The following is a 26,729-nucleotide window of genomic DNA, read 5'->3' on the forward strand; positions in this document are numbered from 1 at the left end:
AAACTTATGTAGCTAGTAAACTTATGTAGCTAGTAAACTTATGTAGCTAGTAAACTTATGTAGCTAATAAACTTATGTAGCTAGCTGGCTGGAAATGCTTTACTTGTTATTTATATCTGTCGGGAATCCTATATTATATAGGATATATAGTATAGTATATAGTATAGTATATAGTATAGTATATAGTATAGTATAGTATATAGTATAGTATATAGTATAGTATAGTATATAGTATAGTATATAGTATAGTATAGTATATAGTATATAGTATATAGTATAGTATATAGTATATAGTATAGTATATAGTATAGTATATAGTATAGTATAGTATAGTATATAGTATAGTATAGTATATAGTATAGTATATAGTATAGTATATAGTATAGTATAGTATATAGTATAGTATAGTATATAGTATAGTATAGTATATAGTATAGTATAGTATATAGTATATAGTATAGTATAGTATATAGTATAGTATAGTATATAGTATAGTATAGTATATAGTATAGTATATAGTATAGTATAGTATATAGTATAGTATATAGTATATAGTATAGTATAGTATATAGTATAGTATAGTATATAGTATAGTATAGTATAGTATATAGTATAGTATAGTATAGTGTATAGTATAGTATATAGTATAGTATAGTATATAGTATAGTATAGTATATAGTATATATATATACTGCGTCATACCTATAATTCTGTGAGATTGAAATGCACCCAAGGTCATAATCATAACCAATTTCAACCTTGGTCAATTACGGTGCATACTGTAGCTAGCTAGTCAAATTATTTCCAGTTGCTGATGTTACACGTTTGCTAACAAGTTACAAATGTGAGGCGTGGCGCATAACAAGTTAGCAGGCGCTAACTTTTGCTGGTCAACCTAGCTTTAGGTGGGTGGGTGTGACATTGTAGCTTGCTGTTTAGTAGCTAGCCACATCTACGACATATCTATCGAGATACAAAAGTTCTCTGGTTGTAAAATCACTTCTATTTTTAGTTTTGGCTGTCGGTAGTTGTTTAGCTAGCTGACTTAGCGAGATAGCTAGCTGACTTAGCGAGATAGCTAGCTTACTACATAAGTTAACAAAGAGAAAAATAATAAGATTTCCCCCCCACTGTAATACGTTTATTTGGCAGCAATATGGGTTTCAGTAGATAAACTGATTACTTGATGTAGATAAACTAAAGTTAGCTAGCTAGCTAGGTGGCTTTCTGGAAAAATAACTTACTTAGCGAGGCACTGTATTTGTCATCTGCCCTCTTGGTGCTGGCATCGGCTGTAGCTGAGCTTCTAACGTTAGCTAAATCCAACTCTTTGTTTAGAATCTATATTCCGGTATGTATGGTTGATGTATGTATGGTTGAATGTCACCATGTAGCTAATAGATGCTCCATTGTCGAATTCTTGTTGAAATGTGACAGCTTGTATATTTGGAAATGAATCTGCCGATCGGAATATCACTGAAAGACTTCCTGTTCATTTATAGAAAAAGGACAACCCCCCCCCCCCCCCCCTCCAATACACCGGAAGCCGTCATTGGGTATATGATTCAGCTTGTGAGTTCCTGACCTGTCTTCCTCCTGGGCAATTACATCTCACTGTCCACGAAATGCCGCAAACATAATGAAAACAAGCCCAGGTTCCCCCAGGGTGAAATTCCCCTTTAATACACTCCGGCTCAGCGGCATAGAGAAGAAGAAGAAGAACATATTTAGAACTGATAATTGATTGCAATAATGAATACAATTAATTGATTGTTGAATGTTATGATGGACACAGATTTGTAGAACCAAAACACACACAAGCCTCTGCTCAACAAACTCCAACTCGAGAACAAATCATTTGGGGGTGGGCTGCAGTTCACGAATGACATTGTGCTTATCACCCTCACGGCAGTCATTTAAGAGTCCTTCACAATCTAGACCGGTTGCGGCCACAACCACACCTCATTTCAAATGTATGAAGAAATAGGCTAATCTTAAGCCCAGCAATCCACAAATGTACATTGTTTATAGCACACATTTACATGTCTCTTGTCACAAATGACAGCTCCAATAAGCCCGCTATGGTGAACGAGATGTGAACGAGAGACTTGCAGAATTATGACTCTTTCGATTTTTCAGTCAATCGTTCAGCGTTAGGGGGTCCTGTGTGCTCTGGGCATTACTGACTCAAATTAACGAAATGAGTCGAACAATTTGTTCTTTTGACTGAACGAGTTGAAAAAAATCTTAGTCAATAAGTAGAGACAAACTTCCCATCACTACCTTGCACACACCCTTTCCCCCTCTCTCTCCTAGAGAGGAAACAAAATAATCCTCTTGTTCCTCCTTCCTTTCTTCTTTCTGATTGGCATGACTCCCTCCTCATTCCCTTATGTATGTATGTGGGTGTGTGCTTGTGTGTGCGTGTGAGAGAGCGTGTGTGTGCGTGTGAGAGAGAGTGTGTGTGCGTGTGAGAGAGCGTGTGTGTGCGTGTGAGAGAGCGTGTGTGTGCGTGTGAGAGAGCGTGTGTGTGCGTGTGAGAGAGCGTGTGTGTGCGTGTGAGAGAGCGTGTGTGTGCGTGTGAGAGAGCGTGTGTGTGTGTGAGAGAGCGTGTGTGTGTGTGTGTGAGAGAGCGTGTGTGTGCGTGTGAGAGAGTGTGTGTGTGTGTGTGTGTGTGTGTGAGAGAGCGTGTGTGTGCGTGTGAGGTAAAAACGGCATGTCTGCGTGTGTGTGCTGGTCCACGTGTGTGTTCTGGGAGTGTGTCTCAGAGAGAGCTTCTGTAGCAGTTCCTTTTCCCCAATGCCTCATTACCACTTCTTAGGCTTGTAATTACTAGGTGACACAGGTCCCAGCAAGCCCTCTGCGCAAACACAAACACTAGTGTTGCCAGAGAGGGCAATTAAATCACAATCATCTCCATTACTCTTCACTTGAGGACACGATTGCAGAAAAGCGGAGCGATTAAGGGACTTAACAGTTCTTACACTTTGAAGTATTATATTTTTTTAAGCATATAAGATTAGGTTTTTATAATTCATAGATTATCTTTATATATATATTTTTGTTGTATGTACATTTGTTCATTTGTACACATAGAAAAACAAAATGGCATTGGAAAATGGTGTTTCCCCCTGCCTCTTCCTCTCTGCTGCAAGGAAGACGAGCCTACGTCCCACCCTGTTCCCTATTTAGTGCACTACTTTTAACCAGGGCCCAAAGGGTTCTGGCCAAAGGTAGTGCACTATATCGGAATAGGGTGCCATTTGGGACACAGCTCGTGCCTCTAACGTGTGCGGTTGTCTCTCCGACTGACATGGATTAGGAGACACCGACCCCAGACTGACCACTGTAGGAGCACATCTTCAGCTAGAGCTCTAGTGCCGATGGCCTCATTGTCCGGCAAGTGTCCAATTGAGATCCACAGAATGTAGCCACTAGCCAACACAGAAAGAGTGACAGCACATGAGATATAGATACACACAGGCAAGAGAAGGGATTGTTACAGGGAGTATCCCACAAACCAAGGTCACAAGGGTGGTGGAAGTCCATGATCCATGGGAGAAATCTCGGTAACACTTTACTTGACACCCAGCGTCATAGCACACGGTCATTACCATGTCATAATATGGTCATAACACTATCATGACACATATATTTAGATCTGTGTTGACATATATTGCGTTATTCTATGGCTGGTTATGACACCTACATAAGAGTGTTAAAACTCACATAACCTACCACACAAGGTAAAAACATTCCATTACACCATAGCCTACATGTCAACAGCATCTTTATATTGTAAACTCAGCAAAAAAAGAAACATCCCTTTTTCAGAACAGTGTCGTTCAAAACCAATTCGTAAAAATCCAAATAACTTCACATATCTTCATTGTAAAGGTTTTAAACACGGTTTCAATGAACCATAAACAATGAATGAACATGCACCTGTGGAACGGTTGTTAAAACACAGCTAACAGCTTTCTACTGACTCTGAAAAACACCAAAAGAAAGATGCCCAGGGTCCCTGCTCATCTGTGTTAACGTGCCTTCGGCATGCTGCAAGGAGGCACGAGGACTGCAGATGTGCCCAGGGTCCCTGCTCATCTGTGTTAACGTGCCTTCGGCATGCTGCAAGGAGGCACGAGGACTGCAGATGTGGCCAGGGCAATACATTTCAATGTCCGAGACGCCTAAGACAGTGCTACAGGGAGACAGGACGGACAGCTGATCGTCCTCGCAGTGGCAGATCACTTGTAACAACACCTGCACAGGATCGGTACATCCGAACATCACACCAGTGGGACAGGTACAGGATGGCAACAACAACTGCTGAGTTACACCAGGAACGCACAATCCCTCCATCAGTGCTCAGACTGTCCGCAATAGGCTGAGAGAGGCTGGACTGAGGGCCTGTAGGCCTGTTGTAAGGCAGGTCCTCACCAGACATCACCGGCAACAACGTCGCTTATGGGCACAAACCCACCGTCGCTGGACCAGACAGGACTGGCAAAAAGTGCTCTTCACTGACGAGTCGCGGTTTTGTCTCACCAGGGGTGATGGTCAGATTTGCGTTTATCATCGAAGGAAAGCATCATCGGACTGAGCTTGTTGTCATTGCAGGCAATCTCAACGCTGGGAGACATCCTCCTCCCTCATGTGGTACCCTTCCTGTAGGCTCATCCTGACATGACCCTCCAGCATGGCCTCCAGCATGGCCTCCAGCATGGCCAGCGAAGAGCCCGGATCTCAATCCCATTGAGCACGTCTGGGACCTGTTGGATCGGAGGGTGAGGGCTAGGACCATTCCCCCCAGAACTGTCTGGGAACTTGCAGGTGCCTGGGTGGAAGAGTGGGGTAACATCTCACAGCAAGAACTGGCAAGTCTGGTGCAGTCCATGAGGAGGAGATGCACTGCAGTACTTAATGCAGCTGGTGGCCACACCAGATACTGACTGTTACTTTTGATTTTGACCTTTGTTCAGGGACACATTATTCCATTTCTGTTAGTCACATGTCTGTGGAACTTGTTCAGTTTATGTCTCAGTTGTTGAATCTTATGTTCATACAAATATTTACACATGTTAAGTTTGTTTCTTTTTATGCTGAGAAAATAAACACAGTTGACAGTATCATTGAGAACGACACACAATTAATCTTTCTTTTTTTATGACCAGGTGAGTTTATATATTTTGCGGATCACCACCTTTCGGCAAAAGCTGCTCTTCCTACTGCCCGTTCCATTGTTCCATTGCTAAGAACATCCTGTTGATGTCAGACATTCACCTACCCCAATGCTCTGTTGGGATGACTGGGATGAATGAAGGAGCAGATTTCAGCAGCAGGACAAGACACCCTCTATGTGACTGACCCCCTCCCCCTGAAAAAGATTTAGATGCACTACTGTTCCACTGGAGGTCATAAGGTGAATGCACCAATTTGTAAGTCGCTCTGGATAAGAGCGTCTGCTAAATGACTTAAATGTTAAATGTTAATTGCAAACATGTTGATGTCACTGACATAAGGGACTGACATAAGGGCATGTACGTGACAGGCCTATCTGGCTTATATGATTATGATGGTCGTAATGCTTCATGACAGTGTCATAATGTGTATTTTCTCTGTTCCAAGTAAAGTGACACAGGATGGTCGTAATGCTTCATGACAGTGACATAAAGTGACACAGGACGGTCGTAATGCTCCATGACAGTGACATAAAGTTATTTTAAAACAAAGGATTTCAGAAACTTTCAAAGGAAAGGAAAGTTCTTGGAAAAAAACTCATTAGAATAAATGTGGGTTTTGGCACTTCTTATAACCAGCCGTAAAACAACACAATATATATCACAACATGTGTAACCGTATGGGTCATGACAGTGTTATGACAAGTCATGTCAGCTGTTATGACATATTATGACATGGTTATGAATGTGTCATGAAACTGGCTGTCAAGTAAAGTGTTACCGAAAATCTCATGGGTGCAACTCAACTTAGAGTGCAGCTGTATCCGCGTCTAGTTGTGGGGCTTAAGCTTGAATTAAACTGAAGGATACTAAGGTGGAGGGACCAATACAGTATGTAGGCCTATGCCACTTTGCCCCAACAGCCCCCCTCTCCTCTCTACCTCCGCTGTGCCTATACCTCGTCCCTTCTTTCTCCATGACAAGTCTCTCTCTCTCTCTACCTCCTCTACTTCCTCCTATAGCGCCACGTTGAACTCAGTGACCAGGAAGTCCACGTGGTCCCTCTCGTTGGTCTTGAAGGCCTCTGCGATGAGGCGTGCGGCGTCCCTGTGCTCCCGGCCCCTCAGGGAAACCCCGTTCACCTCCAGGATCACCTGACCCACCCGCAGCTGCCCGCAGTTATGCGCCGAACCGCCCCTCTGAGAGAAAGAAAAAGATTGGGGGAGAGCGAAAGAGAGGAAGACCAACAAAAATGAGTGATGAAGAGAGCACAAACAGATGTCAAATGCTCGTTGGTGATTGGTCACCATTACAACTGCTAACGAACCAGGAAGCAAAAGGACCTTTGTGATCTCATCTCTCGCCACAGTTCCAGTCCCTTAAACGCCATTATCTGCATGATTATCACTATACCTTTTGTTATTCAGAGCATTATTGGTTCCCTTTTTTTACCGAGCCACAATTACCCCCGGCCACTGGAGCGACATGGAGATGCCTGTGATAGGGACTGCAGCAGCAGCAGCTCAGGGAGAGTGGTACGGAGTGATAGTGGCCGCGGCGGCGCCTTCACTCTACAGGGCTACTGGCCTGGAACGATCACCACATCGTGGACTGCGCTGACCGGGGAGACTGAAGCTACAAGAGGAAAACTAACGCGTTACTACTAAAACACTATTGTAGTGCTGTACAGGGCCCGGGGAGCACCAGACGGACCTAGATATGATTCCCAAATGGATCATCCTGAATGAAGCAAACGTCTTAGGTGTTGTGAACGGTTGGGAATACTCTATATGTGTATACGTGTGAGTGTGGTGTGAGTAAGCAATCGTTCAGGAATGTTGCTAGGGTATGATGTGAGCCCTGTTTACACTCATTGATATGGCTTGTAGCTCTGAGTCTGCGTCCCAAGGATGTGCTTTGGTCAAAGGTAGTGCACTACATAGGAAACAAGGAGCCATTTGGGACGCATAGTTCCATCGGTGATTTCGAGCCAATTAACGCCCAGTCCCATATTAACCTCTCTGATAATGGCATGGGTTCTTCACTGGAACTACAGTGGAATGGGAGAGGTTATGATTGGACCATCCGACCCCCCCCCAACCAATATCGATGCTGATGAGGCCGTGTCCCCTGTGACTGATTGTGGACACTGTGATGTCATGGTAGGGGAGTTGATATGAAAATCAGCCTGGTTGGCGAGCACGCTCGGGTACCTTGTACCGACTCCCAACTCCTAAGATAGTGAGAAACGGAAAAAAACACATAAATAAAGAGAAAGGGGGGGATGAGACAAAAGAGAGGAGAGCGCGTCCATATATCATGGCTCATGCATTTGGTCTGTGCATTTCCATTACAGCCGTTGATGAGGAGAGCTACGGTCCCGGAATTAAAACCCACTCATGCCTGTCTGTCGCTAGCCCGCCTCTCTCTCTCTCTCTCTCTCTCTCTCTCTTCCTCCCCATCTCCCCTTCTCTGCACCCTTTCTCAGTCCACGTCCCCTTTATTATTAACACACTGTAAAACATATTCTCTTCTGTCTCTGTATATCTCTTACCCCTCCCTCTCTCACCCCTCCCTCTCTCACCCCTCCCTCTCTCCCCCCTCCCTCTCTTGCTCTCTTTGATTTTGAATATGCTGATTTCCCAGCAAGAGCCTTTGTCGCTCTTCTCGCAATCAGTGGCTCTTTTATTTTTCATTAGCCTTTCACGCCGTTCTCACCAAAGCATCTTTCGAGCTGGGGCTTTCAGTGGTTCACTGAACTCCAGAGAACAGCACAGCTCCCTCCCCAGCCCTCCTCTCTCCTCAGTCTTTATGCTAATCAATAGAGGCACAGACAAATCAGAGCAGAACAGAGCTACAGCCAGACTCACTCACTGTTATTACCCTCAGCTTCTTATAGCTGTGGCCTTCAGCCAAGGTGGCAACACTTTTATTCCACATAATGGTCAGTGCTCTCAGTGGATGTACTCTTTCAGGTAAAGGGAGAGAACTCAACTCTTATCTTCTTGCGTAAACAAACGAAAGGGTGCCTGGAACAAAGCTAAAAACATTTTGATGTACTCTTATAGTAATCCATTCATGTCAAGCACCTGGCAAGGTTCAAACATTTGGGGTATCTCAGATTATCCTGGCAGTTTTCACGTAGAAACTTATTTTGGGAGGGAGAATGTTTGACCTGATTTTGATATTTTACAACTTTTTTTTTATCAGGATGAAAGTGGCCATTTTAGGCCCTTTACCTCCTGTAAGACCCTTTTGATCCGAGAACTGTACACGATACAGACAACATCTTGTTGGCGTTATACTGCTCTAACATATGCTAGATACGGAAATAGAAATGTTCACATTAATTTATTCAACATTAAATATATTAATAGTGACATCTCAAGAGTACAATTTTGGATGTTGTCTTTTTAAGACATTATTTGGAACAATATACAAGTACATCACATTTCCAGAGAGGCTGGAAAGTTCTGATCCATTTTATGACCATATTTGAGAGCACACAAGAAGCATAATGTCACCAGGATGTTGTCTGTTTCGTGTGCAGTTCACAGTTCATAGGGTCAAACAGAAGGTGTGCATAGGCCTAAAATGGCCACTTTCATCATTAAAGAAAATGTGTGAAACAAATGTACAAAGCCGATCAAAACATCCTCCCCCCCAATGACGTTTCTATGTCAGAATTGCCAGAACAATCCGAGATACCAAAAATATTTTCGGGCCATCTTGAGCTAGCCCCCAACAGACATCTTACCTCAGCCACGAGATCACAGGGTTTATGTTCGACCCTGTTGCCATGGCTACTGCAATATTTGAATCTAAACCCCTCCCCCTTGGCAGCAGTTTCTCGCTAGCATACCAACACAGAGCCATATGTGGAGAGGAAGGTAGCCTAGTGGTCCGAGAGGTTAGAGCATTGGGTCAGTAACCGAAAGGTGGCTAGTTTGAATCCCAGAGCCCACAAGTTGAAACATTTGTCGATGTGCCCTTGTGCAAGGCACTTAACCCTGATTGCTCCAGGATTGCCATTGAATGGCAGACCCTGGCTGTGACCCCACTCTCTGAGGGTGACACATATAATAAACACGTGCGTTCTGAAGGTTATAAACCTATAAAAGCTCTGTTTGAGGTCTCTACTTCCAGCATGTAAACGCAGACTGATCTGACAGAGGCTGCGTTGCGTAGCCAGGTGTTGAAGAGGAGGCGGCACGGACCAATGACAGCGCAGAGTCGCAAAACAGTACCATGGTTGGATCATTTCTGACAGGTGCAGGGGATTGCCTGGCAAACTGTCATTTCGGGGATGACTTGAGGGATGTTAGGCTGTTTGACACCCACCTGTATGGTGACGATGCGTGGCAGGGGCTGGCGTGTGTTGGCACCCCCTTCGATGGCGATGCCGAGGGTGCTGGCACTCTTTGCCACCCTCACAAGTGTGGAGGTGGGTTCCAAGAGACCCGGCTGCAAAAAGACAGAGAGAGAGAGGGTGGATAACATAACTCAGCTTTTTTTACTCAAATATTCACCTTGGCGAGCCTGGTCTGCCTGGTCTGACCATGTACACTTTTGTTCTGCACCTTTGTTACCTATTGGTCCGCCCATTCAGTTTGGAACGAATCAACAATTTCCCTTCCACCCAACCACCAATCAGCAATAAGCATAAAGGGACAGGCAGAGGACACGAGAGACCTCTACTGCAGTATGAGATGTGATTAAATGGATGTAAAATCATTGAAAGGACACAGAAATGAGTCAATGAGCAAAGAAAGAAAAACTATGTGCACAAAAGAGAGAAGAAAACACAAGGAAATCACAGTTAGGATTGAGAACGAGCCCCAAGACAAAATGGAGAAGTGAAATTAGACACCTTGGCTCTATTTCTCTTCTTGTCATTCTTGTCACTTTTGGCTCCCCCCACAACCATCCATCATCCATCCATTCATCCACCCATCCATCCAGTCAACCCTCCATCCATCTCCCTCTTTTCTCTCTCTGTGTCTTCTCTCTTCCCGCTGGTGTGTCCTCCTCACCGGTTTGGAGGGGGTGTCCCCTCCTGCCCCCTGGAGATGTCGTGGGGGGCGTATGCGGGCGGGACGGGGACTGCTTTCCTTGCTGAAACGCCCTGACTCGCCAATGTCCACCCCGCTGTCCTCGCTCAGCGTCTGTCCACTGTCTGACAGCTGGGACAGGTTGGCACCTGGGGGGTGGGGGGGTGCAGGAGGTTAGAGACTGGCATAGGGACACACTCAGGTAGAAACACATACACCCATGAGTACACATAGACATGCACTTCCTCTTATTTGTGTAACCAATCCTTTGCGTCCAAATCAGCTCCCATGGTTTTCGGAGTCCAACTTCCAACCTCCTCCCTTCAGTAATCCTGGCTGTCCCCCATGCCTCTTACCTCGTGCCTGGGGGAGTGACCGCACCTCGTTGACATCAGACTCTGCATTGGGCCTATGGACCTCCACCATGACAAAGTGCTGTTTGTTGGAGCCAGGGGAGGACTTGTCCTGGCTGTGGGGAAGCGGAGGGGGTGCGGATGGGGCAGTGAGCGGCGGCGGAGGGGGTGGAGATGGAGAGGGGCGGCAGGCTTGGTGGTCCTAGTAGGGGACTGGACTCGGGGAAGGGGCCTATAGGGTGCTTGTTGACCATGGAGAGCTGGGCAGTTGCCATCTCCTTCTTAGTGGGGGCAGAGGGGTCCTTCTTGGGGGGACCTTGGGTGAGGAGGGGGTCCTTGCTCCCCCTCTGGTTAATGGGGGTTACGGGAGGGGGCGGTGAAGTAGAGCCCGGAATGGGAGGATTCGGAGGAGGGAAGCTTTTTGACCTGGTCCCGTCTGCTGGGGCGTCTCTGCACCCCTGGGGGTGGGGGTTTGAAGGTGGGGGAGATTCGGACGTGGATTGCACCTCATCCTAAGGTAAGAGGAGAACAAATAAATCACATTCCCCTCATCCCATAAAACACTCATATACTACAGCACATCTCATCATTCCACCCACACACACACACACACACACACACACACACACACACACACACACACACACACACACACACACACACACACACACACACACACACACACACACACACACACACACACTGTCACGCCTCAGAACTCAACACAACTGAATTAGTCAGGCCAGGACTCAGTTATGGTCTTTGTGTAACCTCAGGCTACATCTTCCCAGTCCGCGGCAACAAGCTCTCCCCTCCAACCAAAACCAACGGTGAAATGAACAACGAAAACAGCAACATGAGTGGCCAGAGAATGAATGAAGTGATTGGTGAAAATAAATAATAAGAGAAAGCAATCAGAACTAAACACAAATATGTTCTGGCTGAATGGAGTTCAAGTGTTTTTAAGACTCTTCAGGTCTCTGCTTTCTGTGTCCCACATTACATCACCTTGGAACCAACACAACCTCCCATCAACATCGGTTACTGTTGCTCTGGTAACCGTGGTAGGTAATTATAGCTTTTACCTCAGGTGTCAAACAGAGAACTAGTTCCTCCTTAGTAAGGAGGGAGTAGGAGGAGGAGGAAGAGGAGGAACAGGAAGAGTGTGTGAACTAATATCTGTCTGTAAGCAGACTGCTCCACAAGAAAGAAAGAAAGAAAGAAAGAAAGAAAGAAAGAAGGGATGAAGGCTATATATATATACACACATATTATGCTGTTTAATATACAGTGGGGGGAACAAGTATTTGATACACTGCCGATTTTGCAGGTTTTCCTACTTACAAAGCATGTAGAGGTCTGTAATTTTTTTTTTTGTCATAGGTACACTTCAACTGTGAGAGATGGAATCTAAAACAAAAATCCAGAAAATTACATTGTATGATTTTTAAGTATTTGATCACCTACCAATCATTAAGAATTCCAGCTCTCACAGACCTGTGTAAGGACATCAGGGATAAAATTGTAGACCTTCACAAGGCTGGGATGGGCTACAGGACAATAGGCAAGCAGCTTGGTGAGAAGGCAACAACTGTTGGCGCAATTATTAGAAAATGGAAGAAGTTCAAGATGACGGTCAATCACCCTCGGTCTGGGGCTCCATGCAAGATCCCACCTCGTGGGGCATCAATGATCATGAGGAAGTTGAGGGATCAGCCCCAGAACTACACGGCAGGACCTGCTGGGACCACAGTCTCAAAGAAAACCACTAGTAACACACTACGCCGTCATGGATTAAAATTCTGCAGCGTAAGCAAGGTCCCCCTGCTCAAGCCAGCGCATGTCCAGGCCCGTCTGAAGTTTGCCAATGACCATCTGGATGATCCAGAGGAGGAATGGGAGAAGGGCATGTGGTCTGATGAGACAAAAATAGAGCTTTTTGGTCTAAACTCCACTCGCCGCGTTTGGAGGAAGAAGAAGGATGAGTACAACCCCAAGAACACCATCCCAACCGTGAAGCATGGAGGTGGAAACATCATTCTTTGGGGATGCTTTTCTGCAAAGGGGACAGGACGACTGCACCGTATTGAGGGGAGGATGGATGGGGCCATGTATCACGAGATCTTGGCCAACAACCTCCTTCCCTCAGTAAGAGCGTTGAAGATGGGTCGTGGCTGGGTCTTCCAGCATGACAACGACCCGAAACACACAGCCAGGGCAACTAAGGAGTGGCTCCGTAAGAAGCATCTCAAGGTCCTGGAGTGGCCTAGCCAGTCTCCAGACCTGAACCCAATAGAACATCTTTGAAGGGAGCTGAAAGTCCGTATTGCCCAGCGACAGCCCTGAAACCTGTAGGATCTGGAGAAGGTCTGTATGGAGGAGTGGGCCAAAATCCCTGCTGCAGTGTGTGCAAACCTGGTCAAGAACTACAGGAAACGTATGATCTCTGTAATTGCAAACAAAGGTTTCTGTACCAAACATTAAGTTCTGCTTTTCTGATGTAAACTTATGTCATGCAATAAAATGCAAATTAATTACTTTAAAATCATACAATGTGATTTTCTGGATTTTTGTTTTAGATTCCGTCTCTCACAGTTGAAGTGTACCTATGATAAATTACAGACCTCTACATGCTTTGTAAGTAGGAGAACCTGCAAAAGACTTGTTTTCCCCACTGTATATATACAGTTCTAGTCAAGAAATCAGAACTATGATGTATGTATACTGTATATATATAAAACTGCATATCCGTTGTTTCCTCTCCCTCACTCAGTCTTGTTGTTTTTTTCCCTAACCCTCCATCTTCTGCTCTGTCCATCTTAATGAGGTTGTGGGTCTGGGTCTTACTGCAAGGCTCACCAGAGATATGTCAGGCAGCGCATCCAGACTCTCCTGAGTATCCCCCCCATTACTCTCCACCGTACTGTCATTCTGAGAGAGAGAGAGAGAGAGAGAGAGAGAGAGAGAGTAAGAGAGGGGAGAAGAGATAGGGGGGAGGGGAGATAAAGAGAGAGAGGGAGAGAGAGAGAGAGACGAGGGGATAGAGAGACAGAGAGAAAGAGGGCATGGGGAGAAAGAGAGAGAGAGAGAGAGATGAGGGGATAGAGAGAAGAAAGACAGGGAGAGAGCAAGAGAGGAGGGAGAACGAGGGAGAGTACGTGAACAGATGACAAACACAGCTGCTTGTTTATCCCAAAGCAAATGTTGATCCAAATTGCATTTCGTTGGAGTTGCTCAATCTCTCCGTGGGAGGAAAAATAACTCAATATCATTCTAAATCTACCTTTCAATCTCAAAGTTTTGGAAGGTAGATATAGAACAAACACACACCTCTTTACCTCTGTATGGCACCTTCAAATCTCTAAGCTTGGAACGCAATACCACAGGTGGGTATTAGGCACAGACACACGACACACAACCAAAAGTGCAAACACACAAATTGAAACCAAAGATATCTGCATGGTGTTGTTCACTGTTAGTGAGTTCAAAGCAGCAGTGCCCTTCATTAAACTCTAAACCAAAACCCTACTAATTATACACTCACTATCGGCACGGGGGTTACTTACCTCCATCTATCTTGCACATGTGCATGGTGAGAGGAAGCTGTTCATGTATATGTGTTTGTGTGTGACTGAGAGAGAGAGAGAGAGAGAGAGAGAGAGAGACAGAGAGAGACAGAGAGAGAGACAGAGAGAGAGACAGAGAGAGAGAGAGACAGAGAGAGAGAGACAGAGAGAGAGAGACAGAGAGAGAGAGACAGAGAGAGAGAGACAGAGAGAGAGAGACAGAGAGAGAGACAGAGAGAGAGACAGAGACAGAGAGAGAGAGACAGAGAGAGACAGAGACAGAGAGAGAGAGAGAGAGAGAGAGAGAGAGAGAGAGAGAGACAGAGAGAGAGAGAGAGAGAGAGACACACACACAGAGAAAGAGAGAGAGAGAGAGACAGAGACAGAGAGTGTGTGTGTGTGTGTGTGTTTGTTTGTATGTGAATGCACATGCATGTGATCAGCTGTCAGTGTGTGTATGTGATTGGGTTTGTGACTCTACACCTCATTTTGTGTCTAGTTGATAAATCCAATGTTTGTGATCCCCCAGACTCACTAATCTCTCCAAAACAGTAGCAGCAGCATTCAACTGTGACTCAAACATAAACAACTATAAGCTGGGCCACAGTCCAGACCACACACATGCACATGCACACGCACACCTAAACACATATACACACACACAGGTCTGGAGGTCTGGCCTTGTCCAAGGTGTACTATGGTAAGACAGCTGCAGCTTATCTCAACTGTCCAGAGTGTATTGAGTCTGTGTGTCTGTGTGTGTGCGCATATGTCTGTGTGTGTGTGTGTTTGCACATGCCTTGGTGTGTGTGCGCGTACGTGAATGCCGGTGTGTTTGTTTGAGTGTGTGTGACATAGCTAGCTGGTTAATAGTGTTGTTCTCTGGTTTGCGCCCCAGAAGGAGACATCAATAGTGGACAGTCTGACTGACTGTAATTACTCTGGCAGAAACAATGTGTGTGTGTATGCATTGCGAATAGGGAAACACATACGCACACATGCATGCAAGCACACACCAGAATGCATGCTCATGTATGCCGTACGCACACTCACATGCGCACATACGCAGACACGCACACACATCAACACACACAGTCTTGTTTTACTAACCTTGTGGGTGGACACACAATTCAAAATCCTATTTCCCTATCACCTAACCCTACACCTAACCTTAACCTTAACCCTACACCTAACCCTAACCCCAAAACCTAACCTTAACCCTACACCTAACCCTAACTCCTAACCTTAACCTTAACCCTACACCTAACCCTAACCCCAAAACCTAACCTTAACCTTAACCCTACACCTAACCCCAAAACCTAACCTTAACCCTACACCTACACCTAACCTTAACCTTAACCCTACACCTAACCCTACAGCTAACCCTAAACCTAACCTTAACCCTACACCTAACCCATAAACCTAACCTTAACCCTACACCTAACCTTAACCCTACACCTAACCTTAACCTTAACCCTACACCTAACCTTAACCTTAACCCTACACCTAACCTTAACCCTACACCTAACCTTAACCTTAACCCTACACCTAACCTTAACCCTACACCTAACTCATAAACCTAACCTTAACCCTACACCTAACCCTAACCCTACACCTACACCTAACCCTAACCTTAACCTTACACCTAACTCATAAACCTAACCTTTAACCCCTAAACCTAATTCTAACCGTGACACTAATTATAACCTTAACCCTAAACCCGGTAGAAATAGCCTTTTTCATGGTGGGGACAGGCAAAACGTCCCCAATTTGTACATTTTTTTGGTCCCCACAAGTATGTCCACACACATACAACACACACAGGGATACACAGAAATTTTCAAAAGGACAGTCACATCAACAGAAAAAGTTATATCCATTGTCTTTATGCAACCTGACAAATGAATGCAGACTAAAGCACTCCAAACTGTATTCACTTCAAAATTAGAGGCAGAGAATCACTGCAAATGGATGTAAAATAAGAGAATTGGCAACAACTCCTACCTCCATCATATCTATCAACCACAGCAGTCTTTCCTGGGGGTTTGAAAAGGGAGGGGGTAGTCGGGGTTAAACGGAGGAAGTTTCTAGATAAATACGTCTCTTTCATCTCTAGTGAAGGGTTTAGGCCAGGGTTTTAAAAATACATGTGGGCCTCCCAGGTAGCGCAGTGGTCTAGGACACTGCATCGCAGCGCAAGCTGTGCCACCAGAGACTCTGGGTTCGCGACCGGGAGGTCCGTGGGGCGACGCACAATTGACGTCGTCCGAGTTAGGGAGGGTTTGGCCGGTAGGGATATCCTTGTCTCATCACGCACCAGCGACTCCTGTGGCGGGCCGGGCGCAGTGCGCGCTAACCAGGTCGCCGGGTGCACGGTGTTTCCTCCGACACATTGGTGCGGCTGGCTTCCGGGTTGGATGCGCGCTGTGTTAAGAAGCAGTGCGGCTTGGTTGGGTTGTGTTTCGGAGGACGCATGACTTTCAACCTTCGTCTCTCCCGAGTCCGTACGGGATAGTAACTACTAGATAGTAACTACTAACAATTGGATACCACGTAATTGGGGAGAAAAACAGGGTAAAATAAAAAACGTAAAAAATACATGTGGAATTTCCATTGTTGGACATAAAAGACTGTAAAACACCAGAAAATCAGCCCCAAGTTATTTTAATTTAAGAAATCTGTTCCCAAGTATTCCCACGCATAATAGAGAGACGTGATATTATATGTAAGCAAGGTTTGAAATGATTATATTTCAGTCAATTTGCAGTCTACATATTCCAGAAAAAAATGGTCCCACGGCTGGATCTAGTTAATGATCCCTTTCCAACTCAGCAGGGGCACAGTGCTCTCATCCCTGACGATGTCCCAAATGGCACCTTATTCCCCATTTAGTGCACTACCTTTTAAGGGGCCTGGGCAAAAGTAGTGTACTATATAGGGAATAGAGTGGCATTTGTGACATAGCACCTCTGTCCTGCAGAAACCCTTGTCCTTGCCCCATGACACCTTCAAATCGGTCTGCTTCGAGACAAAAGTGACACCTAAAAATGAGGAGTGACTCAGACTCTCACCGACATACAGACAGACAGACGGACGGACAGACGGACACGGCAGCCTGACAGACAGACAAACATAGCCAGCCAGAGACAGAGCCAGACAGACAGTTTGACTGCGGCCCAGCCTCCCTACCCGTGCTGAGCTGAGGGTGGTGGAGGTCATGTAGCTGGCTGACGAGGAGGCCAGGGTATCTGGGTAGGAAACCATGGAGAGGGAGTCAGGGTGGAGGGCGGCCGCACTGGCACCCCCCTGCCGGGCCTTCAAAGCCTGGATCTCGCGGCGCAGCACCATCCCATCGAAACGCTCCAGATCCTGGGGTGTCACCAGGCCACGCACCTCTGATAGTAGGGAGAACTAAGAGGAGTGTTGGGGGAGGGGAGGGAGACAGGGTTATAGAGTTATAGGGAGCTATAACATGCATCAGGAGACCATGAGGAATGCAGACTGCAACAAAAAGCACTTTACCAATTGTGAATTCAATACATTTGATAAATCATTGTTTTATATGAGGTGCAGGACATTGACAGAAAGACAAGTGGCTTTCTAATAAGCTGAGAAAAACAGATGTCTGAGCAACCACAAAAGCCTTAACATAAATCACGGAAAGTCTCACAAAACTTGTCATTCAAGTGATGGATGTACAGAGAAAAGGCAAGCAATCACCATAAGCACTACGAGTGAGGGAACACAAGAACCCAACACACGATGCACCTCACAACAACAGACACACGCAAAACACACCGGAAAGACGTCTTTCTCTGTTTCTTGCACACATGTATGCAATGTACACAATACTAAGACACACAATTCTAAGTCTCTCTCTCTCTCTCTCTCTCTCTCTCTCTCTCTCTCTCTCTCTCTCTCTCTCTCTCTCTCTACTCTCTCTCTCTCTCTACTCTCTCTCCTCACCTTGGCGTGTGTGTTGAGCAGTTCAAACAGGGCCATGACCAGCTGCTCCACCCCTATGTGTCCGTCTCGGTACTCCTCCACGTAGTAGCCCATGGTCTGCCTCTCTGTCTCCGTCAGCAGGTGGCGGGCCTGCTCCTCCAGCATGGCTCTGCTCTGGTTCACCAGGCTGGACAGGGTCACCTGGGAGCCCGCCACACCCTTATAGAACACCGGCTGGAAGGGGAGGGGGGGAGAGGAGGAGGGTCAGAAAAAGGACAAGGTGAGGGAGAAAGTGTGTGGGTGAGAAGTAGGAAGGTGACACAGGCGAGACCAGAGGTGAGAGGGGAGGTGTGTGTCAGGCAGGAAATGAGAAACAAAGGGACAGAAAAAGAACAAAGAGAGAGAAATCATGTACATGCATTTGTCATTGCTCATCATCCATCCATCCCACCCACAGCTGGCGTGAAGGGGCCAGAGTACATCAGTCTAACACTGGTCACTAAGGCTCTCATCTCTTCCACAGAACCACAGCCTACTCTATGCAACTGACCTTCTCATATGCCACTGCCAGCTCAGCCAATCCAATCAATTCACTCAGCGATGGCGCCACGGCACTTGAGAACCAGATGAGAATTGTACCCCGAATTCATACATACACACTCTCTCTCTCTCTCTCTCTCTCTCTCTCCTCGCTCTTCCTTGTCCTGACTTTATCCCTCTCTTCCTATCTCTCTTTCTCTCGCTCTCTGTATCTCCTCACAAACAGCTTTTCTTTAATTAGCTCCTTAATCAAAGACACCACTTCAAAGTCACCAGCCGCAAGGCCATGTGTAAGAGAAAGAGAGAAAAAAGATAGGGAGAGGGAGAGAAGAGAGTGAAAGAGGAAAGAGAGAGAGATATGGGGAGAGAGAGGGGAGGGAAGGAGAGAGGGGCAACTCACTCTCCTCCCCCTCGCCCCAGACTCCTCATCCCAAACTCTTAACCACTCTCATTCGTCTGAGTTAGCCACCAGGTCTGGAGGAGTGAGGTGCTGCAACCTTTGCCAAATATAAGTCCCTACCCCAAGGTGAAGCCACACTTAGTCAGTATCCCAATTAACTGCTTACAACATACATTTACCTGAAAAAAGTGAATTTACCTTGAAAAGTGCCCATTGGGTGTGTCCCAAATGGCACCCTATTCCCCATAGAGCCCTGGTCAAAAGTAGTGCACTATGTCGGGAATAGGGTGCCATTTGGGACACAACCTGAGAGTATAGTTCAAACCTACAAGGTGTAAGAACAATCAATCCCTTAATGACAACTTATTTGATGGTTGTTAGGACATGTATGACGCCAACGATAATAATGAAAGAGATTCGCCTCTGAGACCCTGTTCTAACCTGTACCCCATGTTAAACTAAGACTCACAGGCTGACTACACCATTTGCGTCAAAATACATTTAAAAAATCTATATTATTCAATTGTTGCACCCACACTGCTCGCGCGCGCCAATGACCGTCTGAATTGCCCAGGGCTAAAAATAGAAGTCAGTTCTATTTGTGACGCAGATCGCGTTGCAAGTCCTGCCTCTCCCATCTCCTCATTGGTTTATAGAAGCAGGTACTGTGGCGGAGGAATCAGAATTAGTTGTGTAACATAGATATTTAAGATGTCTTATCTGCATAATATGCTTATGTGATATACTTGTTATTAGAATGTACCCTTCGGACTCTGGTGATGGCAGATGCACTTCTTCCCTCAGCTGGGGCTCAGTCACCTGGGGCCCACCTGGGGCCCACCTGGGGCCCAACCGGGGGCCCACCTGGGGCCCAGAGACTCCATTGGTATTGGGGGAAGTGTGTGGTAGTGTCTGGAACCATTGTATGTCATCTCTGATGTTGCACCTATCCTGGGTTAGTGTATGACCTAGAGGCTCACTCCCCTCAGTGAGCTTGTCCAGGAGTGGGGTCAAGAAGGGTTTTTACATGAGATGGGTGTATCTGGAGTTGACAATTGATTTATGCCATTGGATGAGTTGGTGTTTTTGTGCTATGAAGTACCAGGAATGAGATTGGAACCTCGTTTTAGGGACCAAACTGAACGATAATTTATAGCGAATGCTATCTGGCTACGGGATACACCTTTCTCATTTAAAAAGTCTCACCTTGTGACCCTTTCAAAACATCTGTGGTTTGTTATGTACACTAGGGGGTGGATTTTTGCTATAAAAGATCTCAGTAGCCTTTGTGTTGCCGCTCTCAACGGATCTTCAGAAACGTTGATTCGTCGACAAGCCATTGCTATTGCAAACTCTCACTATGAAAGATTTAGTTTAAGTATGACTCTGACTTGTGTGATAAGTTGGTCTCTCCTCATTTGATTGTAAAGAAATGAACCACCACAGTACCCACGTGCCATCTCCTCATTGGTTATACCCACGTGGGTGACTGAAAGACGAACGAGGTCGTGGCGGTAATGCACCTAATTTATGAAAGTTGTTAATCGCAATATAAAGTCAGGAGAAGAAAAAGCCTGGAAGGAGGAGAGATGACTAGAAACGATTCGGTTGACCGTTTTATTATGTGGATTAATTGTCGGCGTAGAGGACCTTGTGCATTTCAGGTAGAATAACAACTCAATGTTTATATCCCAGGACAAATTAGCTAGCAACAGCAAGCTATCTAAATATGACAAATTAGCTAGCAAGTGCAAGCTAGCTAGCCAAATTGCCATGAACATTTAATGCTTTTCGACCAGTCCTCAAATTAATGTAATTGGTTCAGAGTTTGTTTTGATATTTTAACCTGCATGTCGTGATCACGTTTAGTGTGGGGGGACAAAATAAATGTATGCATGATGGCGCACGATGGCGCACGGCGGGTTTGGGTTCCGTGTCAGATCTAACCTGTATCCCATGTTAAAGTAAGACTCAGATCTAACCTGTATCCCATGTTAAAGTAAGACTCAGATCTAACCTGTATCCCATGTTAAAACGTAATTGGGATAGGGGGCAGTATTTTCACATCCGGATGAAAAGCGTGTCCAAAGTAAACTGCCTGCTACTCAGGCCTAGAAGCTAAGATATGCATGTTACTAGTGGATTTGGATAGAACACACTCTGAAGTTTCTAAAACTGTTTGAATGATGTCTGTGAGTATAACAGAACTTATTTGGCAGGTGAAACCCAGAGGACAAATCATTCAGATTTTTTTTTTTTGAGGTCACTCTCTTTTCAATGGGTTTTCATTGGGAATCCAGATTTCTAAGGGACTGCTTGCAATTCCTATTGCTTCCACTGGATGTCAACAGTCTTTAGAAATTGGTTGAGGTTTTTCCTTTGAGAAAAGAAGAAGTAGCACTGTTCAGGATGAGGGTAGAGAGAAGTGTACTCTTTGTTAGAGGCGTGTGACCAGAAAGCTCGCTACACATTGTTTTCCTCCGGTATTGAACACAGTTTATCCCGTCTTAAATTTGATCGATTATTTACGTTAAAAAATACCTAAAGTTGTATTTGGAAAGTTGTTTGAAATGTTTGGACAAAGATTACAGGTAACTTATGAGATATTTTGTAGTCATGTTGCGCGAGTTGGAACCGGTGTTTTCTGGATCAAACGCGCCAAATAAATAGACATTTTGGATATATATTGACGGAATTAATGAACAAAAGGACCATTTGTGATGTTTATGGGACATATTGGAGTGCCAACATATCCCACATATCCCAGAGAAGTGTTAAACTAAGACTCAGATCTAACCTGTATCCCATGTTAAACTAAGATTCAGATCTAACCTGTATCCCATGTTAAAGTAAGACTCAGATCTAACCTGTAGCCCATGTTAAAGTAAGACTCAGATCTAACCTGTAGCCCATGTTAAACTAAGACTCATTAATTCATAATTTATCAAATACTACAATGGCCAGTGTGCTGCTGGATTCTGTCTGCATGCCAAATGGCACCCTATTCCCTATGTAGTGCACTACTTTTGACCGGGGCCCATAGTTCTGGTCAAATCTGACCCCATTCCAATGACTACCCAGAGAGAGGGATAGGACCAAAACAAGACGAGATAGAGACCAGACAGGTCCAATTCACACCACTGCACTGTCTAGCACTCTGTTGTAGATCAATGTTGTAGATCAATGTAGATCAATGCCCTTTGATAGTAGGATCAAAGTGCTTATATTCAACTTTATGACACTGCTACCAGGGCCGTAAATACATATGAGGACACCCAAATCCGGACCTCAGCAATTTTAGAGGGGGGGGGCTCAGTCGGGGTCTTAACTTCCTCTTGAGGGCCAGAGTAGTAGAATACACAGGGTTGCAATTTGGAAAGTTAGTTGTGCATCAGCAGTTTTCCTCTTGTTATATGGCATTCACTCAATTAGCCCACATGGCAGTAGATTTTTAGATACAGTTGAAGTTTACGTACACTCAGGTTGGAGTCATTAAAACTCACTTTTTTAACCACTCCCCAAATGTCTTGTTAACAAACTATAGTTTTGGCAAGTCGGTTAGGACATCTACTTCGTGCATGACACAAGTAATTTTCCAACAATTGTTTACAGACAGATTATTTCACTTATAATTCACCACAATTCCAGTGGGTCAGAAGATTAAATACACTAACTTGACTGTGCCTGTTAGAAATAGGGGGCAGTATTTCCCCTTTGGATGAATTGCGTGCCCATAGTGAACTGCATCAAAATCTGTCCTAAATTGCTAATATATGCATATTATAATAATAATAATAATAATATTGGATAGAAACCACTCTGAAGTTTCTAAAACCGTTTGAATTATGTCTGTGAGTATAACAGAACTCACAGGGCAGGCAATCTTCCAAACTAGTTTTGAAATCCTGAAAGTTGGGGCAACTTTGACGTCATCACCCCCTCCCTTCCCAACAAGTTATGGATCTGGAAACACTTCCTATGTCTTCCACTAGATGTCTTCATTCAGTAGAAAGTGTAATGGAGCATTTGCTGTGAACTTTGACCTAATGGGAAGGAAAGTACTAAGTGTCGCAAAAGATTTCCATGTGCTTGAAGGCGCGTATGTGTTGGAGTGCTTCGGCTGTTCCAATCAGCCCCAGATAAACATGAATGGCCCGGTTGGAATGCTATTCGATCTGTATGATTATAACATCCTGAAGATTGATTCTGCACTTAGTTTGACCAGTTTCGTCAACCTGTAATATGTAATTTGGAAGTTTTGATGCAAAGTTATCCTGGACCAGAAGTCATTTTTTGGGCATTTGAGCTGAAAATAGTAGCAAATGCTGCTACTTGGACACTAGAATTGAACATTATGAAACAAAATGATTTATTGTTGAACTAGGACTCCTTGCACTACATTCTGATGAAAGATCATCAAAGGTAAGGCAATATTTATGTTGTAATTTTGTATTTCTGTTGACTCCAACATGGCGGAGAAATGAGCGCCGTCTCAGATTATTGCAATGTTAGGCTTTTTCCGTAACGTAAAAAAAAAATGTGACACAGCGGTTGCATTAAGAACCAGTGTATCTTTTAATTATATGTAGAACATGTATCTTTCGTCAAAGTTTATGATGAGTATTTCTGTTATCTGGCGTAGCTTTCTATAATTCCTCCGGACATTTTGGAGAATTTTCTGAACATGGCGTCAATGTAAACCGAGATTTATGGATATAAAATGCATATTATCGAACAAAACATAAATGGACTGTGTAACATGTCATATGACTGTCATCTGATGAAGATTTTCAAGAGGTTAGTGAATGATTTTTTTTAAAATCCTGCTTTTGTCATTTTATATTTATTATTTATGTTGGACAAAATGGCTACGTTTTTTCTTTGTTTTGGTGGTGGTCTAACATAAATATATGCTGTGTTTTCGCCGTAAAACATTTTAAAAACCTGACACGCTGGGTAGATGAACAAGGTGTTTATCTTTCATTTGAGGTATTGGACTTGTTAATGTGTGGAGGTTAAATATTTCTAAGAATATTTTTGCATTCCCTGCATCACCGTTTCAGCTGAACGGGGGGTGGAGTTCCTGTAGGGGAACCCATAGGCTTAAGAAGATTTATGGCGATATAGGACTCGTTTTACTGTGGATATAGATACTTTGTACCTGTTTCCTCCAGCATCTTCACAAGGTCCTTTGCTGTTGTTCTGGCATTGATTTGCACTTTTCGCACCAAAGTACGTTCATCTCTAGGAGACAGAACGCATCTCCTTCCTGAGCAGTATGACGACTGCATGGTCCCATGGTTTTTATACTTGCGTACTATTGTTTGTACAGATGACTGTGGTACCTTCAGGTGTTTGGAAATTGCTCCCAAGGATGAAGCAGACTTGTGGAGGTTTACAATTCTTTTTTTCTGAGGTCTTGGCTGATGTCTTTTGATTTTCCCATGAGGTCAAGAAAAGAGGCACTGAGTTTGAAGGTAGGCCTTGAAATACATTCACAGGTACACCCCTAATTGACTCAAATGATGTCAATTAGCCTATCAGAAGCTTCTAAAGCCATGACATCATTTTCGGGAATTTTCCAAGCTGCTTAAAGGGCCATAACCTGAAAGGCCGCTCAGCAAGGAAGAAGCCACTGCTCCAAAACTGCTATAAAAAAGCCAGACTACAGTTTGTGACTGCACATGGGGACAAAGATCGTACTTTCTGGAGAAATGTCCTCTGGTCTGGTGAAACAAATATAGAACTGTTGGGCCATAATGACCATTGTTATTTTGGAGGAAAAAGGGGGAGGCTTACAAGCCGAAGAACACCATCCCAACCGTGAAGCACGGGGGTGGCAGCATCATGTTGTGGGGGTGCTTTGCTGCAGGAGGGACTGGTGCACTTCACAAAATAGATGGAATCATGAGGCAGGGAAATTATGTGGATATATTGAAGCAACAGCTCAAGACATCAGTGAGGAAGTTAAAGCTTGGTCGCAAATGGGTCTTCCAAATGGACAATGACCCCAAGCATACTTCCAAACAACAAAGTCAAGGTATTGGAGAGGCCATCACAAAGCCCTGACCTCAAACCCATAGAAAAGTTGTGGGCAGAACAGAAAAAGTGTGTGCGAGCAAGGAGGCCTACAAACCTGACTCAGTTACACCAGCTCTGTCAGGAGGAATCGGCCAAAATTCACCCAACTTATTGTGGGAAGCTTGTGGAAGGCTACCCAAAACATTTGACCCAAGTTAAACAATTTAAAGGCAATGCTACCAAATACTAATTGAGTGTATGTAAACTTCTGACCTACTGGGAATGTGAAGAAAGAAATATAAGCTGAAATAAATCATTCACTCTACTATTAATCTGACATTTCACATTCTTAAAATAAAGAGGTGATCCTGACCTAAAACAGGGTATTCTTACTAGGATTAAATGTCAGCAATTGTGAAAATGTAGTTTAAATGTATTTGGCTAAGGTGTATGTAAACTTCCGACTTCAACTGTAGTTAAATTAGTCTCGTTAGTCTAGCAAGCCATCTAAACTTAGTAGTAATCATAGCGAATTTCCGACCGGGCATGGAGGGTACATGGGCCCTAACCCCTAGGCCCCATTGATTTTGATATCATATTAACATGACATCTCATGGAACAATTTGTAGAATTACAGGAAATTAGCTTAGAAACTGCAACAAATTATCCCCAGCCCATGGCAAAAAGTGTGTTTTTATCATACTTTTCTGCTAACAGATCCTACTGTATGTATTAAATTATAGTTTTCAATCCCAGTGCTGAGTTAATGTGAGTTAATTTGTAGCGGCTAATTATATAGCTAATAGGCTAGATGTTTGTTGATCGACTGAGGTGAATGGAGCTACAGCAATCAAATGTGATAATGCTTGGGGTAGTTTTTGCTGTGCTCCAAATATAATTGTAGAGTTTTTAAATTGTAAAGAAATGTAGTAAATGAGCTTCAACTGTCTTAAAATGTCTTGGATGGGGGGGGGGGCATCATTAGGAAACCAGTGTGAAGGGTGTTTAGTTTATTTCCCTGTATGTCCTAATCCAGCCCCCCCAGTCCCAGTATGGACTGTTCCAGGACACTGCTGCCTGACACCACTCAGCACAGTCCCTAGTGACAATGACAACTCTCTCTGTTTCCTCACGCTCAGTGTTTTTGTAGAAATGAGAACATTATCTTTCACAGGGGGAAGAACACGTCCAAGGCTGCAGCTCAGGGATTTATAATGACAGAGGAAGAGGAGGAGGAGGAAGAGGCGAGGAGAGTTTTCACCGGGGTAAGAAAAATGTCCACGCAAAAGGGAGGACAAATCGATTTCACATGATGTGGGACAGATTAGGTGTGACCTTGGAAGGCATACATCCAGGTATTAAACCCTATCCCTACAGAGAGTGGGACCCAGCAGACACATATGTAATGGAATGGTATCAGGCCCAGGGACACATTCTCTAGTCTAGAACCCTTAAACCATGCTATACATTTCTACCTCTTCCAATTTCACCGCGTGTCGAAAAGAAGCCCAAACAGTTGATTTACAGTAAAAGCCTATGGGGAAAATATATATATATGTTCTTGTGGCTGAGCGTCTAAAGCTAGGCAGTTATCACATTCACACTGGGCATTTTAGATGGTAGGCAATTAGTGTATTGATTGACATCCATATTTCCCACTGGGGAATGCCTGC

The 26,729-nt window shown here is 44.5% G+C and overlaps 1 protein-coding gene across 1 annotated transcript in view; it reads right to left on the minus strand.

Annotated features, from left to right (window-relative positions):
• Nucleotides 1–5,925: 5,925 nt before the first annotated feature.
• Nucleotides 5,926–26,729, minus strand: part of LOC115146880 (whirlin-like) — a 41,872-nt gene continuing 21,068 nt past the window's right edge. Inside the window, exons 3-9 of the mRNA XM_065004599.1 lie at nucleotides 18,117–18,329; nucleotides 17,340–17,561; nucleotides 10,836–11,096; nucleotides 10,588–10,786; nucleotides 10,214–10,380; nucleotides 9,522–9,644; nucleotides 5,926–6,379 (exon numbers count right to left, since the gene is read on the minus strand). Coding sequence (XP_064860671.1) covers nucleotides 6,197–6,379; nucleotides 9,522–9,644; nucleotides 10,214–10,380; nucleotides 10,588–10,786; nucleotides 10,836–11,096; nucleotides 17,340–17,561; nucleotides 18,117–18,329 — 1,368 coding nt within the window. The 3' untranslated portion in view covers nucleotides 5,926–6,196. The remainder of the gene's footprint in view (nucleotides 6,380–9,521; nucleotides 9,645–10,213; nucleotides 10,381–10,587; nucleotides 10,787–10,835; nucleotides 11,097–17,339; nucleotides 17,562–18,116; nucleotides 18,330–26,729) is intronic.

This window comes from Oncorhynchus nerka, linkage group LG19 (genome assembly GCF_034236695.1).
Source record: "Oncorhynchus nerka isolate Pitt River linkage group LG19, Oner_Uvic_2.0, whole genome shotgun sequence".
Classification (NCBI taxonomy): Eukaryota; Metazoa; Chordata; class Actinopteri; order Salmoniformes; family Salmonidae; genus Oncorhynchus; species Oncorhynchus nerka.